The following is a 16,284-nucleotide window of genomic DNA, read 5'->3' as shown; positions in this document are numbered from 1 at the left end:
CCCCTCCACCCGAGGGCCATGACGCTCCCGCTCAGAAGCACTCGTTTAGTACATATCTTTCCACTCTTTTCTACAGAGGACTTTAACCAAATTTGGCTTGGATTCTATTTTTTTAGATCCCTATAGAATTTTTTACCGAATGGGCTTAGATTCTATTTTTTAAATCCCTCCTTTTTTTCACTGAACTTTACATCCTATATTCATCCTTATACTAAGTTTGAAAACCTGTAACGGTGGCTGCAGAATTATAAAATCACGACGTTTGGGCATTATTGGACTGAACTCTTCCTCTGAGATATTGAGGTCATGTGCAGTTCGGTTACTTCAAGTAACGACGTGGTGGGCATCTAGGTCTAAACACCCCGAGGTCACTGTAACAGGCGTGTCTGGGTTTTGCCCACCCAGCGTCAGGTCCCACCTCCCGGCGATCACAGTGGCCTGCGGTCCCTTCGGGGAAGCCACATGTCCCCTTCTTTCAGCCCATGGAGTTTATAACACATTAGCACTGGCTCCAGAGGATGGAATCTAGTCATAAAAGATGTGCCACCTCCCTTAAACTCAAGAATTTGACCCAGGCCTGGCCAATCAGAGGATGGATCTCCCCCTAGTTGCAGAGATCAGTTGAGGATTGGATGCATCGCCCAAGCCTGGCCAATCAGGAATTTGTTTATAGAGAGGCACCTGACCCAAGAAGAGCCAATCAGAGTGAACCCTGGGACTTGCCCTGGGACTTACTGTGAAGGCGCGCCCTCTTGTTCTTCCTCTGACCTCCGCTTTGGAGAATGCGGAGCCTGGGTGGTTTACCTGGAACCGGAGAGTGAAGCCAAGAGGTAGAACAGAGCCTAGAGAGAGAATTCTGTCGACTTTGAGCCCCTGATCAAGCTGTGCCTGAAGCTAGAGTCCTTGGCCTTTCAGTTTTATAAGCCAGTACATTCCCTTTTTGGCTTAAGTGAAGTTGAGTTGGGCTCTCTGTCAATTTTGAACCAAATAGCTCTGTTTTTTTTAGATTACATTTCTTGGCTTGGAATTATGGAGCCAAAGGACATAAACATTTTTTTAAGTCCCTTGAGACCTCCAGTCGAATTACTTTCCAGAAAATTTATGCAAACAGTGTAAAGGTTTAGACACTAGCCTATCTTAAAATCATTAGTGTATTACCTTAATTTTTTCTTATGGACAGAAATTATGTGATTTAGTCTTATTTTTAGTGAGGTGAAAAATGTTTCATTTTTTTTTTTTTAAGATTTTGTTTATTTGACAGAGATCACAAGTAGGCAGAGAGGCAGGCAGAGAGAGAGGGGGAAGCAGGCTCCCCGCTGAGCAGAGAGCCCGATGCAGGGCTCAGTCCCAGGACCCTGGGATCATGACCCGAGCGGAAGGCAGAGGTTTAACCTATTGAGCCACCCAGACACCCCAATGTTTCATGTTTATAGGCCATTTTGTGATTTTCTGAATATAAACAGTTGTCTTTTTCTTTCTTTGTGAGTGCTCTTTAAATATCAAAATCATTGATCCTTTTCCAGATGTAGCATCATTTCCCCCCAGTTTATTGTCTTCAGATATTTTGATGTGTTCCAAGGTAGATGCATTTTTAATTTTTTTAAAAATATTTTACTTATTTGACAGACAGATCACAAGTAGGCAGAGAGGCAGGCAGAGAAGGGGGGGGGAGGCAGGCTCCCCGCTGAGCAGAGAGCCCAATGCGGGGCTCGATCCCGGGACCCCGAGATCATAACCTGGGCCGAAGGCAGAAGATCAACCCGCTGAGCCACCCAGGCACCCCACATTTTTAATTTTTATGCAGTCAGATTATTTTCAGGTTTCCCTTCTGTGACTTTCGTGCTTCCCAACTGAAGAGCAAGTCAACACAGACCAGATTTTCTTTTTTTTTGGTATTTACACACCCAGTATTTCTTACCCTGATGTGGGAGAGCCCTCTCATTGCAACTGCCCCAGTTCTTACTAAGAATGCAGATTCCTGGGCCCCCCTGCCCAGAATCAGCGTCTCTGAAAACAGGCTCTAGGTGTCTCCATGGTTAGCAAGTGTCGTGGTTTTAAGGAACATGGAAGTTGGAAAGCAACCACCCAAAGGAACTGGAATGCCCTACTGTATATGGTCTAAAAAGAGGACATAATTTTATTTTCCCATCAAACAGCCAATTTCTTCAGCACCAGCCACTTGCCAATAACACAACTTTCCCAGGGCAGTCTGTAGGAAGAATTTTCTCACACTGGGAGTTACTTAAAGCTGAAGTCCGTTGGCAGGTAATGAGCTCACGGTCTCACAGAGTGTCCAAGCCCTGGGCCACGTGGGGTCTTGGGGTCTCAGGGTCTAAACAGGCAGTCAAATGAAGTGACATTTCATAAGGTACTCAAACCTCTGCTTTTTTCTCCAAATGCATTTGAAGGTCTTTTTGCAGCTAACATGGGACCCAAGAGAAAGCTTTTGAAAATGTATGAGGTTGGGGCTGACACACCTGTTGGACATAAAAGCCCAGAAAGCACGAATCCCGGTGTTGCGGGACATGCCTACAGCAGCACCGCTGAGCCCAGCCCCCCTTTTGTTGATTTCATGACCCAAGCCCCTCAAGGGGAAGGCGGGGAGCTCCTAAACCATCGGGCTGCCTGTTGCAAATGCGGACTCATACCCAGGCCCCTGCCACCCCAGGCATCTGTTCTGATCGTCGTCCTCCCTGAGGAGTGTGACAGAACACCTGGAGCAGACAGACCTACAAAGGCACGACCGGTGCCCAGCATGTAAATGGCAGGGGACAGGCAGACAAGAGCCCCCTTCTCCCACAGGCCCTCACAGGCAAATCCAGGAAGCCAGAGAACCATGCCCTGGGCATATAGAAGGATATATGTCCAGTCCCTCCCGGGAGGTTAGACAGGGTGGGGACTGTCACGCAGTCCCATCATGCTGAGGGGACACTGAAGTTCGGCCAGGGGGAGCTGGTGCTCAAGGAGGAGCAGAGCCAGGCTAGGCATTGAGAATTTGCATTATTCGAAAGCAGCGGTTCCCAAACTATGGCCCTGGGCCCTGCGGCATCCGCCTCTCTTGGGGACATATTAGAGATGCAAATTCTAAGGCCTTTAAGATCCCAGATTGTGCCATCAGCAGCTCTGGGTGGCCACACTCTATTTTCACAAGCCTTCCTGAGGATGGTTCAAATCTAAGAATCACTGGACTGGCGTGTGTCCGCATTACAGGGAGAGTGATGGGTCACTTTAGATCTCTCTGGAAAGCCGATGTTGTGGCAAGAAGAACTGAGAAACATTAAGAATGTGAGAGGCTCCTTGCAAGGGACGAATGAGTCCTTCCACCCCAGATTCACATGGTAAGATCCTAACCCCCAGTGTCTTAGGAGGGGAGGCCTCGGGGAGGGGAGGAGGTCACGAGGGCGGAGCCTCCACGGGTGGGATTAGTGCCCTGATAAGAATGAGCCCACAGAGCTGTGTCGCCCACCACGTGAGGGCACAAGGAGAAGACGGCCGTCTATGAACTGGAAGCAGACGCTCACCAGACCATCGGTCTCCCCAAGTGTGAGAAATAAATGTCTGTTGTTTTAAGGCCCCCGTCTGGGCTCCTGGGATAGCCACCCAGGAGGACTAGGACATCCCTATGTGTGGCCTCCAGACCCAAGTCCAAACCTTGTAGCCAGCCTGGGTCCTGCAGTCCACGTGCTCACCAGAACCGAAAGCTCCTCCCCTCGTGTTCCCTTCTGTTTCTGAGCCCTCCCATGACCTTGGCCTTCTCAAACCCAACTCGAGCCCGACCTGAGATGTCCGCTTTGCTCTAGAGGCCTGTGAGATCAGAACTCGAAAACATGCTCCCTCCTCCTCGTTTCCTCTCTGTTTAAGCTGCTTGTAGGGAGGGACGTGAGGGTACGGAACTTCTTTCACCGATTCTGCAGCCAAATCCTTCTCACGCTCCCACGTTCCCTCCCTCAGAGCCTCCTGTCCCCTCTCCTGTCCCCGCTGGAAATAAGCAACCCTCACTGTTTGTTGACTGCACAGCAGCATCTTTTCTGAAACTCTGAGAGTTAATTTGCAGACCACTGTTCACAGCTCGCTGGTTGCTCTTGTCCGACAACTTTTACCCAAACCGATAAACTGATGCAGACCTCCGGAGGTGAATTCTTTCCAGGGCTGTAGGGTTGCTAGGAGGATTCCACGCCGTGACACAATAAAACCAAACCAGGGCCTTCCAGGTAGACCAAGCTGTCCCGGACCTTGGTCTAAGAATGTCAGACTGGGGAGGGGTCTCCCTTAGACACACTGTCACCCAATCTTGCAGGTGGCAAAGCAGCCTGGAGAGGGGCTTTGCCTGGCTAAGGTGTCTCTGGGAGCAGCATTCACTGCAGGCAGCTCTGGGACCCTCGGGATGGCAGGAGGTCTGACTCAGTATCCAGCTTCTGAGAACCAGAGACGAGATGCCCCCAAGAGACAAACCCAGTAGCCCCGGTCTGCTGTGTTCCCCGGTCTGCCATGCTCCCCAATCAGCTGTGGGTGAGGGGAGTTCCCATGCCTCCTACAGCCCTGGGTGGCTTGTAGGAGAGTTCCTGTGATTCAGATGTTCCTAAAAGCTAGACATCTACCCCAAGTTCTTCTCAGACAAATCCGCTGCTGTCTGTGAGCATGCGGCCTCCAACCCGGGACCTCCAACCTGACTGCCGCTTGCAACCCAGGAACCCGCTTCTCTTTTTCCGAGTCCTAGCCTCCATGCCTGCTAATCCCCCAGGATGGGGAACAGTGCCCCCACCCCCAGACTGCCTCCCACCCCCTTGGCGGGGGCGCTGTGGTGAGAATAAGAGGCTGGACATGAAAGAAGATGGTCTTGATGCTGACGGGGCGTGCGTGGCTGCTGGCTGGCTCAGCTGGAGCTGGAGCGCTCCGAAGTCTGGGTGCCCGGAAGGGGAGTTCTGGGGACTGAATCTTGATTCCTTGGGCATTTCCTGAAGGAGCTGGAGTATCTTCTGGGGTTCTTGAGACGGTCCCCTGACCGGCATACTCTGGGTTCCATGAGCAGTGAGATAAATTTCACTGTCTCCATTTTGTCCAACATAAATTCCTGGGAGGAAAAAGAAATTTCTCTCACCTTCCAGTGCTTTGGCTTCCCCTTCCCGATGGCCAAAGCACCCTCGGAGGCTACCTACACTTTCATTAACTCTCTCAAGTGCCCTGCAAAGGATGTGGTATCAGTGACTCTTGGCCACTGTGCAAACGGAGGCTCAGAGAGGTTAAGTAACTTGCCTGGAGCTGCACAGCCCAGGGCTGGCAAAGCTGGCAAAGTCTAAGTCCTGCCGTGGCTTCCTGATGGCAGTTGCTAGTCTCTTTTCACTACTTCCTCCGGGAAGCCCACCCTGTCTGCCCCCTGGCTCCCTCTCTGAGAGGCATTCATTTCTTAAAGACCTTCCACCTCCAGCTCTTTACTTAGCACAATGCTGAGCACATGTGGGCGACTCAGTAAGTCTTGGTTGAGTGATTGTTGCAGGAGACCCTCGGCACCTCCTGACATCACCGTGTAATTTCTTCCTTTTTCTCGGGGGGAAGATGAAATTAACTCAGTGTGACTATTTAGACAAATGTGCCCTTATTGAAAACGAAACCATATCACAACGTGAATATGAATAACATGAGTTGTGCCCCTGGGGATGCCAACAACGTGAATGGTGTCCCTGGAGCCGTGCCGCGGAGCAGCCCTGACGCTGTCTGAGAGCTCCTGAGGAGTCCTCCAACAGAGAGGCAGGCTTTCAGACTGTGGGCTGTTGCCACGGCAACCCCGGGGCAGGGACTCGCCCCTTTGGTGTTCCAGAGGAAAGGAGCATCTTGTGTTTGAATGTCCCCCCTGAGCCTGCATCAAGTAAGGAGAGCTAGCTGTGACCTAGGCGAGGCCAGTATTGAGGATAGCCCAAGGCAGAGCGTGGAAAGGGTGAGTCCTGGCTGATCCAGGGAGCCTCGGTTCACACCATGCCTGAAGCCCACCCGGCTTCGTGGTGATGCTTTGCATGATCCAAACATGCCCCGTTAGAAGAGTCAAACCACCTCAAAAAAAAAGGAGCAAAGTTGGAGGACTCCCATCTCCTCATTTCAAAATTACAAATCATTACAAAGCTCTAGTAATCGATATTGTGATACTGTGATATTGGCATAGGATAGACATCCAGACCAATGCAATAGAATTGAGGGTCCAGAAATTTACCTTCACGTTTGTAGGCAATTGATTTGTCACAAGTGAGAGGAGACAGTTCAAGGGGAAAAGATAGCGGTTTTTTCCCCAATAGATGGTACGCGGACTACGGAACATCTTTATGCAAAAGAATGAAATCGGACCCTATATCCCATACCGTATACACAAGTTAACTAAAAATGGATCATAAACCTAAATATTAGAGCAAAAACTATACATTTCTTATTAGAAAGCTTAGGTGTAAATCTTAGTGACTTGGGATAATAGTTTTTGCAATGTGATGTGTTGTGCTAAGGACAAGTAGCCCAAGGGAAGAAAATAGCTCAGCTGGATTTCATCCAAATTAAAAGCTCTTGTTCTTCAAAGAACACTATCAAATGAAAAGACAACCAACCCACAGAAAGGGAGAAAATATTTGCAAACACATATATCTGATAAGGGACTTCTACCTAGAATATATCTTAGAAAACAACAATTTTTAAAAAACCCAAATAATCTGATTTAGAAATAGGCAACAGATTTGAGTAGATATTTCTTCAAAGAAGAGATTTAAACAGCCAATAAGCGCGTGTAAGACACTCAGCGGCATCAGTCGCCAGTGGCTTGCAAAGCAAAACCCCAGTGAGATACGACTTCACACCCCATGGGATGGCTGAGTTACAAAAGACAGACCACACCGGGTGTGGACAGGATGTGGAGGAAGTGGAACCCCCGCACGCTGATCGTGGGATCGTGGGATCTCCCAGCCACTCTGGAAAACAGTTTGGCAGTTTCCCAAAATGTCAAATATACAGTTACCATACGACTCAGAGATTCCACTCCGAGGTATCTAGCCAAGATAACGAACATACATGTCCATGCTAAAACCCATATGTGAATGCTCACAGCAGCGTTATTCACAGCAGCCAAAAAACCCACAAACAACCCAAAGGCCCATCAATGGATCCACTGGTCCACACAGCGGCGTATTAAAAGGAATGAAGTATGGATTCATTCTATGATGTGGATCGACCTTGAAATCATTATGCTAAAGGGAAGAAACCAGATGTAGAATGTATCTTTTTGGGGTGAAGAGCTCTTCTGGACAGCAGTGACGGTTGCCGGGGTCTGACTGAACTGAAAACCTGAAAGTGTATGCTTTAAGAGGGAAGATGTTATGGCACGGGAATTGTGTCCCAGTAAAGGTATTATTGAAAAGAAAGGGGGCACCTGGGTGGCTCAGTGGGTTAAGCCTCTGCCTTTAGCTCAGGTCATGATCTCAGGGTCCTGGGATCGAGCCCCACATCGGGCTCTCTGTTCCGCAGGGAGCCTGCTTCTCCCTTTCTCTCTGCCTGCCCCTCTGCCTGCTTGTGGATCTCTGTCTGTCAAATAAATAAAATCTTAAAAAAAAAAAAAAAGAAAAGAAAAGAATGAAGACGTGCGCTGTGGTCAGTAGAAGCCAGTCTGCCGACACACTCTCTGTACTGCAGCATCGGCGTCTGACGGGCGGGGGGCTGGTTCCGGGGAGGGGGGGGGTCAGTGAAAAGGGGAAGCTCAGGGGACTTGACCCAGAGTCTGAGGCTTCCACTGAAGAGATCTCCCTTGGTCATTGAAATGTGTCCTCCCAGAGTGCATGCAAGTGTGAATGTGTGACCACACCCATGGGCTTCTCTGTGTCTGCGGGTATGTCATGTGTAACGTTAGGCACGTAGAGAGCACATGAACGTCTGTGTGACTGTGTGTGTGCATGTGTGTGTGTGTGTGTGTGTGTGTGTGTGTGAGACACGTGCCATGGCCGGGCCACAAAGAAAGACCAGGCAGAGCTAAGAGTTCCGTTACAGCTGCCTCCGATCCTGCATCAAATGGGAGCTTGTTCCAAGTTTGTTGAGTGACTAACAGACACCTCAAGACTCACTGCCCCAGGAGCCTGCATAGCCATGGACGGTCGGGCTCACAGGAGTTAAACATGAATGCACCATGAGCTGCGGCTCAGGAGGGGCTGAGGTTTGACACCAGCCTGGGGCGGCAGGGAGGTCTTACCTGAATTAGGTCGAGCTTCGAGAAGAGGCCCATGCTCTCAGGCGCGCGGTGGGCGGAGGCGGAGCGGTGGGCGGAGGAGGAGCACTGCCGGACCATGTTGTTGATGATCCTTTGCAGGTCGTTGAGCAGCTGGTTCTGCAGGAGGAGAAGGTGGAGGACGACGAGGTTCTGGTCCTATCCCAGCACCCCCTGCCCCCCGATCCCCAGCTTACTTGGGCCGGAAAAGCCACCTTCTGTGCCCCACTCCCAGAGGGCCTTGCTTGCGTCCCCCAACTCCGGGGCCTGAGCATCCTCCCCTGCCATGAAGGACATTGAACCAACTTCCCAGAGGGTCCTCCTGGCTAGAGACCCCTGCGGGCCACACCAGGGGCCGGGCATGGGAATGGTCATGAGGGAACCCTGGAGCCCCTCACTCTGGACAGCCCCGGAGTCCTAGACTTAAGATCTTCAGGGCTGTGGCCAGTGGTGGTGGTCTTGCTTTCCATCTTAAAGAGAAAGATCCAGAAGGGGCTAGATAAACAGTAGCCAGTCTACTCCCTCGCTAATCCCCTTGGCTGAAGGTCAGCAACGTGTAGATCCCAACCCTCATGTCTTCCAAATTAGGATCCCCTGGAGACTGAGAAGGCCCTGCATTTGCTGGCCACACTCTGTCTGGGCCTTGGTCCTGGTGTCTTCCCAGCAGCCCCTGTGGCTGGGAGGTCAGAGCCTCTGGTTTTAGTGAGGACCCAGGGGCCAGAGGTTAACCAGTCCCTATTCCAAAGGCCAGGAAGGAATAGCTCAAGGGCTTAAGCCCAGAAATCCTGGCCCCTGGTCGTGGACTTTGGCCATGACTTACTCTTTCTGAACATTACTTTTCTTATCTGTGAAATAGACACAGGTAAGGATCCGCCAACATTTAAGAGTGCCTGTCCCAGATGAGGTCTGTCCTGGGTTAGGAGGCCAAGCACTGCCTGGGACGACCATGGAGATGTAGGAATTACTGAAGATAGTGCCTAGTAACCACTCACTTAAATGCCACTGTTCTGTTATTAACCACAGGCATTACAGAAGGACTGGGCAAGCACCCAGTTTATGCCAAGCCCTGGGACTGGGCTGGGGATCCCAGTTCTGGTTCTTGTCAGGGGTGTGAGTGTGTGTGTGTGGGGGGGGAGTGTGAGTGTCAGGGGTGTGAGTTTGTGGGGGATGATGCTTATTGAGGAGAGAGCAGCCCTCAGCCCTGCCCTCACCCCCATCCCGCAGATCAGACTCACATTATAGCTGTCCATGTCCTTCCGGGAGGTGACACGGTGTCCCAACCCCCACAGCTTCCACTCATGATGACATCGCTTCTGCAGCTGACACAGCCGAATCTTGAGGGTCTGTGATGGGAGAGGCGTGTCACCCGGTGCAGCAAACTCTGCTGGGGCGTCTGCCCTGGGCCTGGTCCAGAGGTGCTCACAGCCCCGGCGGGAGGGAAGGGGTGGGGGAGGGGTGTGCTTAGCCAGGGTGGGGGCAGGTGGAGGGGAAAGTTCTGGGCCTCCCAGCTGTTCAAGGTACCAGGAAAGGCCCGAATAGGCATGTCCAGGCTGACTGAGGTTTGAATGTTGACTCATGGCTCCCAGAGCCCCTTTTCCTCCAGTAACCAGAGCCAAGAGTCTGTGCCCTTGCGGCCCCGGGGGCTGCTGGGAGGGCATGTGGAGCAAGGCAGTGGACAGCCTCTTGTGGCCCAGCCTGCTCCTGCTGTGTTGGCTGCACCCTGACGAGGCCCCATGGGGCTTCAGTTCGGCACGGGACATATGCAGGTGTCCTCACTTCTCCCCATCTTAATCTCCTCCCGTGGAAAGTGGGCACAAGAGTGCAACTGGGTCTAAGATGTGAAATTTAAGGCGGTGTAGGAACACTCAGCGTATGCTTCAAATGAAGACAAATTAATTAAGATAAATAATATCTTAATCCAATGTTTTTAGAAAGTCAAAGTTAATAGAAAGTATCCACGATGGACAAAATATTAAAATTTTACATAAAGATGGGCTCCAGTCAGCATCTGAATGCTCACCTGGCTTATCTCCCCTTGTCTCAGCCCTAGGAATTAAAGCACTTAGCTCTAGGTGCTGGCGTGAGATTTAAATGAGATAAAACAGGTAAACTGAGGCTACCCCCATCCTGCCCAATCCTAAAGGGTCTGGCTCTCCAGAGGGGAAAAAAGGTGCAGGGTGGTATAGGTTTTCAGTGCGGCCACTAGGGGGCAGAGACTCTCTGCAAACATCACGCAACGGTCCTTTGCAAGAATCAACTCCCCCTCAGCCTTCCTATCCAGGTCCCCTTCCCCTCCCAGCCCTCAGGCCCCAGGATGCAAATTCATCCAGCCAGGCCTTTGCCTGGGCACTTTCTCCTGGCTGGAGGGCAGTGCTGGACCACCTGGCCGAAGTTCTGTTTATTATACGATTAACCAAAAAGGAAAGAGAAGTGACTTCTTGGGGCACTTGGGCACCGCTCTGTGTCACAACAACCAATGAGCTTGGTTGCATCGCCATTGGACAGATAGAGAAGCTGAAGCTCAGAGAGGGGCCACCCTTGCCCAGGGTCATGCAGCTAGTCAGAGACTGATGTGTAATTGGAACCCAGTCTGTTTGAGTCTAGAATTCGTGTCTTTTCTCCCACCAAGAACACCTTTTGAATATAAGCGAAGCTTCAGGAAAGACCCCGAGTCAGCCAGCACAAGGGGAGAGAAAGGGATCCAGAGCAAGGCTCTGGAGAGACAGCGCCACCCAGACCCTCCCAGCAGCCCACCGCTGCTCCGAGTCTTCCCCTGGAGGTGCAGAGGGAAGGGAGACTCCTCTGCCCCCAGTCCTATGGGCTAAGGGCAACAGACCAGGCTGCAGATAGCTGTTACCGGGATAAGAGCCCTGTGGCTCTCCTCTAGAGACTCCAGCCTCTGGTGGAAGACCTGGCTCATCTTGGAGAAGGCTTCCAGATGCTCCTGGATGTCCTGGCTGATCGTGAAGAGCTGCCCATAGTGCTCCACCATGGCCCCCACCAGGGCCTCGTCTGGCCCTTCTGGCTCCTCCCCTTCATTGTGGCCTAGGGAGACAATGCCTTGGTGGGATGAGCGGGTGCAGAGAGCCCAACCCTCACCTGTCCCCTGCTGGGGCGATGCCACCAATGTGTCGGAGGGGGGCTTCTGCCGAGGTCTTGCAATTCCAGCAGCAACCCCACAGATGAGAGGCGCCGGGAAGAGCCCGTGTGGGGCTTAGCCCAGGACAGCAGGACGGGTCCAGCAACTGGCCAGCTCCCTCACCCACCGCCCGCCTGTTCAAGAGATGCATTAACATTTGAAAAGTGCCCTACCAGCCAAGAACCCAGATTCTGGAGCCAGGAGCCCCAGTGAGACAGGAGATGGTCTCCAAGGACCTGGAGCCTTCACCCCTCCTTGGCTTGGTGCTCAAAACTTTTTGGTGCTACTCAACCTTCCAGTCACATCTCCCAGCAGCCCCTGCCAAGTTCTGGTGCTGCAGCACACTGGAACACACCATGCACAAGTTCATCCTGCAGGGCTGTGGCTCCAGCCTACGTTCATGTTGTTCCCTCTGTCTGTAATGCTGTTCCCTGTTGCTGAACTCGCTGGAGCCCCTTGAGAGGCCACCTCTTCCTTGAAGCCTTCCCTGATATCCAGAACAGTTTGGGGGGGCCTCTCGTCGCTCCACAGCATTCAGTGCAGTGGCCCTGAAGTCAGACCAGAGTCTGAGACCCAGCCTCACCACTTCCTGGCTGGGCATTTTGGGCACGTTCCTTAACCTCTCTGAGCCTAGGTAACACAATTCTCAGAAGCTCACACAGAGGGGTAAAATGTTTTCCAAAGAGGTGAGTACAAAGTTAGTTAATAGTCATTAGTAAATGGTAATAGTTAATAAATGGTAAGAATTATTATTATTGATGATGATGTTGAGATAATGATGGTAAAAATACATGGTTGATTGCCTTCCCTTTCCTAACAAGCTTCTGGCACTGACAACAACAGGCTCTGGTACTAATCGCGATAAAACAAAACACAAAGGCCATTTCTGGTGTCTGCGTAATTTTAACTGATAATAGCAAAACAAACAAACAAACAAAAACACAAAACCAAAGACACACAAAATAATAGCAATCCTAGCTAACATGGACTGGGCGATAGCTGAATGCCGGCCACTGGGCTCCAGGCTCATGAAGGATGAGTTCATCCGATCTGTGTAATGGGTGCTGTTCCCCTTGTACAGGTCAGGAAACCAGGGCCTTGGGGACACCTGGGAGCCTCAGTCCGTTAAACGACTGCCTTCTGCTCAGATCATGATGCCAAGGTCCTGGGATCGAGCCCTGCTCTGCGGAGAGCCTGCTTCTCCCTCTCCTGCTTCTCCCCCTGCTGTGCTCTCTCCTTCTCTGTCAAATATATAAAATATTTAAAAAGGAAGGAAGGAAGGTAGGTAGGTAAAGAGGAAGGGAGGAAGGAAAAGACCAGGACCTCGAGAACTTTCGCCGGCCACACCAGTGGCTCTGGTGGCACTGGGTTCACAGGCAGGCTCGCTTGGCACCTGTGCCCTTTCATACCTGGGCGGCATTGGCTTTTGTGGGTCCTCCTCCTGCAGATGAAGTCAAGTCTCACACCGCGCCCTAGTGCCAAGGCTGGGAGGTGGCAGCCGAGACGAACCGAACAGGCATACATACCCTTAGGGATTATCTCAAGGACCTTAATCAGATAGTCTTCAAAAAGCTTGTGCTTCTCGACCTCTCTCTTCAGCTTCCTCTGCCTGCAGAGACATTTCAGGGACAGCAAGACATGGTTTAGAGTCCCCGAGGTCATGACCTCTTGCAAGGCCATTCTGCGTGGATCTCTGGCTCAGACATGCACTGGACGGGCCCGCCACCCCCACCCCCATCAGTGGGCCGCTGACTTAAGCCTCCCCACCCCATGTCCTGATGAGAAACTGAGCCACAAGCAGTTCAAAGAACTGCCATGATAGGGCACGAGGAAGGAGCGCCAGGGAGAGGGGAGTCTAGTCTTTCTGGTGTGGTATGGGGTCCTACGGATCCTCCCTTAGAGGCTGGTCTGAGTCCCCCTGTCCCCGCAGCCACCAGCTGGTGACCTGGCCAGGTGCTTCTGCTCTGCGCTTGGCGAGCCCATCTGTAGCAACAGTAACGTCATCCCTCCCTGCCCACTGCCAGGCGGGCCGGGACCATGTGTGGGGCCCCCAGCACATAGCAAGGAGAGACTGGGGACCCCAGCACCCCCAGAGGGGAGACAACCATGTGCCACCGCCCAGCCATGGTTGACTCTTGGGCGAGCCCCTGAGCAAGCTGAGTCTCCAGTCTGTTGCCTGCTCTGTACCCAAGTCAAGTCAGTGGTCAAGGGCAGAGGCAGAGTGGGACCTGCCCCAGCCAGAGGCAGCGCTTCCAGGGACTGCGGTGGGCTTTCGGAACGGCTGCTCGGGGACCCAGGGCAGGCCTCTCCGCCTCTTGGGCCTCACTTACTCATCCATACGGTCCTGGAAAAGGCAGGGAAAAGCCATCCTTCCCTACAAATACCGTGTGGTCCCTGCACACACCACGGGGCAAAACCTTAGTGGGGTCGGAAGCCCTGACAGGATCTGATGGAAGACTTGGAACTTTGCTCCACAAACTCGCTCACAGCCACAGCCTTTGCATCTAATTCAGGCTTTTATGGGGCAGCCCGAAACTGATGTGCTGCCCCATAAAAGCCCCAGGGGTGAGGACCAGGGTCACCCCATGAGGCAGGTGGGGGGAGCTGACAGCTTCACTGGTTGACTTGAGAGGGGCTGAACGTCTGACAGGTGCAGGGGTGGCTCCCCAGCTCCCCACAGCCCTGCTTCTGGGATGGGAGACTAAGCCCAGAGTGGGCCGGGGAGGGCCCAAGATCTGAGCTCGAAGGACCAGAGCCAAGCCCCCACCCCCTCCCCACTGATGCCCCTCCTGTTTCCAGGGATTGCTCCCCGCCTTGTCCCTTCCCTGCCTGGCCCTGCTGTTCGCTCAGCCCCAGCCACCTAGCCCAGTGTGGGCACTGCTGGGCATGGGGCCGGGGCCCAGTGGGGCCTGAGACCTCTCGTACTTTGCCTGGAGCTGGCCGAGTTCCTGCAACAGCTCCTGCAGGTCCCTGTCCTTGTCGCTGGCAACGCTTGGGCCAGCCCTCTGGCTGGTGTCCATGGCCACCAGCATCGCCCCTCACCACTCTGGCCGCACAGGACGACGAGGGTCCCGGTTCGTGGAAAAGGAAACAGAGGCTCAGAAGGGGTCTGTGACCAGCTCAGGGACACTCAGGGGGGCTGGATCTGAACTTGAGGCTCGTTGAACCCGACGTCAGGGGTCTTCCAACAGGTGCCGGAGAGAGTCCCAGAGTCAGGGCTGGGTCTGGCTCAGAAGACAGTGTGCACAGGGCGGGGACACCTTGGTGGCCTCTCCTATCCACCCGCCCTCCACCCATTTATGCCTTCAGTGACATCACATATTCTGAGCGTGTGGAGAGCTCATCAAAGGGGAGTGGAGGCTGAGGCAGACACTTTGAATGAGCTCATGGTCACGCTGCGAAGGTGGCCTAGGTAACAGGTAGTTTCCACGAGGCCTTGTGAAGAGCTCCTAGACCATCTGCCTAAGACTTATTCCCAGTTATGGCCCAAAGGAGAAGACTGTCTCCCTAAGCCTGACATTCATTGGCCATCTGCTGGACCAGCCGCAGCACAGGGGTCGGAGCAGGGAGAGAAGGGGCAGGGCTTCGTGGTGGACCTTTCCAGCCCTGAGCATGACTCTGGGGTACAGGCAGCGTGGGGAAGGAGGAGGGGGCCTAGCTGACTCCCTCAAGGATCCAGGAGCTCCAAGCCATGGCCACTGGGCCGTGACATCATAATGCTGGTCTTTGTCCATTGCAGGACCCACCTGTGGGTAAAGAGCCACCTACTCTGTGGCCTACGCCTGCCTCCTTGGTTCAGTTCCCAAAGACAAGGGGGAGATGCATTGGTGACCCCAGGAGGGACTCAAGCTATGTTTTGTCCTTTCTTTCAGGTTGGTCATTCTTAAGACTCTTACTTGGTGGCTCCCCAGATCCCACTGGCGTGTCCCTGTTACCTCCTTCTACCTGAGAATGGGCGTCTAGAGCTTGTGGCCTTCCCCAGTGAGGGCACTCAGCAACCCGTTCGGGTTCAGCTCTGCCAGTGGCTCAGAACCACACCTGGCCCAGGGCAGGGGAGGGGGCAAGGTGAAAGAGGCTTCAGGTCCTCAACCTGGGACCTGCCCCTGCCTTATGGCTTGGCCCTGGTACCTGCTGTTGGAGTCTGTGGACCTGTGGCCTTTGGGACATCTGGGCCCACTGCCCACCCCTGATGCCCCAACTAGCTGTCCAGGCCTTCCCCCAGCAAAGGCCCCTGATCCGTCAGAGCCAGGGCCTCCAACAGAGGGCAGCCTGGGGAGTCACCGCCGGAGGATGGGGTTCACTGAGAAGAAGGCTGGGGGAAGAGAGGGACCAGGGTGAGGGCAAAGGCGGAGGGAGGAGCCTGGGGCCCGGGCTGGAGCAGAGACTAAGGCAGCGCCAGGACCTGGGGCCCCAGCTGAAAGGGCCCTGGGCAGGGGCGGGGATAGGGACCTATGCGCGGGCACACATCAGCGGGCAACGGAGCCAGTCCCTGCTGGCCCAGGAGTCCCTAAGCAGCTCTCAAGGGAGCGGTCTCTGTCGGTCCTCTGACAGAACATTTGAGGAGCTTCAGCGGAGCTGAACCTCTGGAACATTCAGCGGAGGCATGAAGGTTCGGGCCCCGCGTTCGTGCGTGGGGACAGCCGGTACCCACAAAGGTCTGCGGTCCAAGGTCGTCCAGAGTCCGAACCTGCCTGGGGAGGGGCAGCCGGGCTGGAGGAAGTCCTCGCCGAGTTGACAATGCTGGAGGTGGTCCCCGAGGATAAAAAGGAGCCGGGAAGGGTCATCCCGGCGGAGAAACAGCTGGGAGAGTTCAGAGGCACAAAACAGCATCCGTGGCGGTGGGAGCTACAGGCAGATGCTTAGAGGAGAAGGTCAGGGAGAGGGTGGTGTGGCTGCCACCGGAGAAGCCGTCCAGGTGTAC

General features: G+C 53.4%; 1 protein-coding gene across 1 annotated transcript; it reads right to left on the bottom strand.

The window, feature by feature from the left end:
* Nucleotides 1–4,808: 4,808 nt before the first annotated feature.
* On the bottom strand, nucleotides 4,809–15,046 carry CCDC197 (coiled-coil domain containing 197). Its single transcript, XM_059179709.1, has 6 exons — nucleotides 14,289–15,046; nucleotides 12,890–12,972; nucleotides 11,082–11,269; nucleotides 9,460–9,567; nucleotides 8,210–8,344; nucleotides 4,809–5,071 (listed from the first exon to the last, which is right to left on the bottom strand). Exons 1-6 carry the CDS (start codon nucleotides 14,393–14,395, stop codon nucleotides 4,874–4,876), a joined length of 819 nt encoding a protein of 272 aa, XP_059035692.1. The 5' UTR covers nucleotides 14,396–15,046; the 3' UTR covers nucleotides 4,809–4,873.
* Nucleotides 15,047–16,284: the final 1,238 nt, after the last annotated feature.

The sequence above is a fragment of the Mustela lutreola genome, chromosome 7, assembly GCF_030435805.1.
Source record: "Mustela lutreola isolate mMusLut2 chromosome 7, mMusLut2.pri, whole genome shotgun sequence".
Taxonomy (NCBI): domain Eukaryota; kingdom Metazoa; phylum Chordata; class Mammalia; order Carnivora; family Mustelidae; genus Mustela; species Mustela lutreola.
Note: the sequence above shows the minus strand (reverse complement) of the source record. Positions and strands in the feature narration are given on the sequence as shown.

Excerpts from the sequence above, each read along its gene's own strand:
- CCDC197 (XM_059179709.1), bottom strand. The coding sequence starts at position 14,395 with ATGCTGGTGGCCATGGACACCAGCCAGAGGGCTGGCCCAAGCGTTGCC. Across the intron at positions 8,345-9,459 it reads AGGACATGGACAGCTATAAT|AACCAGCTGCTCAACGACCT; the intron begins GTGAGTCTGATC and ends CTCCTCCTGCAG. Across the intron at positions 5,072-8,209 it reads CGAAGCTCGACCTAATTCAG|GAATTTATGTTGGACAAAAT; the intron begins GTAAGACCTCCC and ends TTTTCCTCCCAG.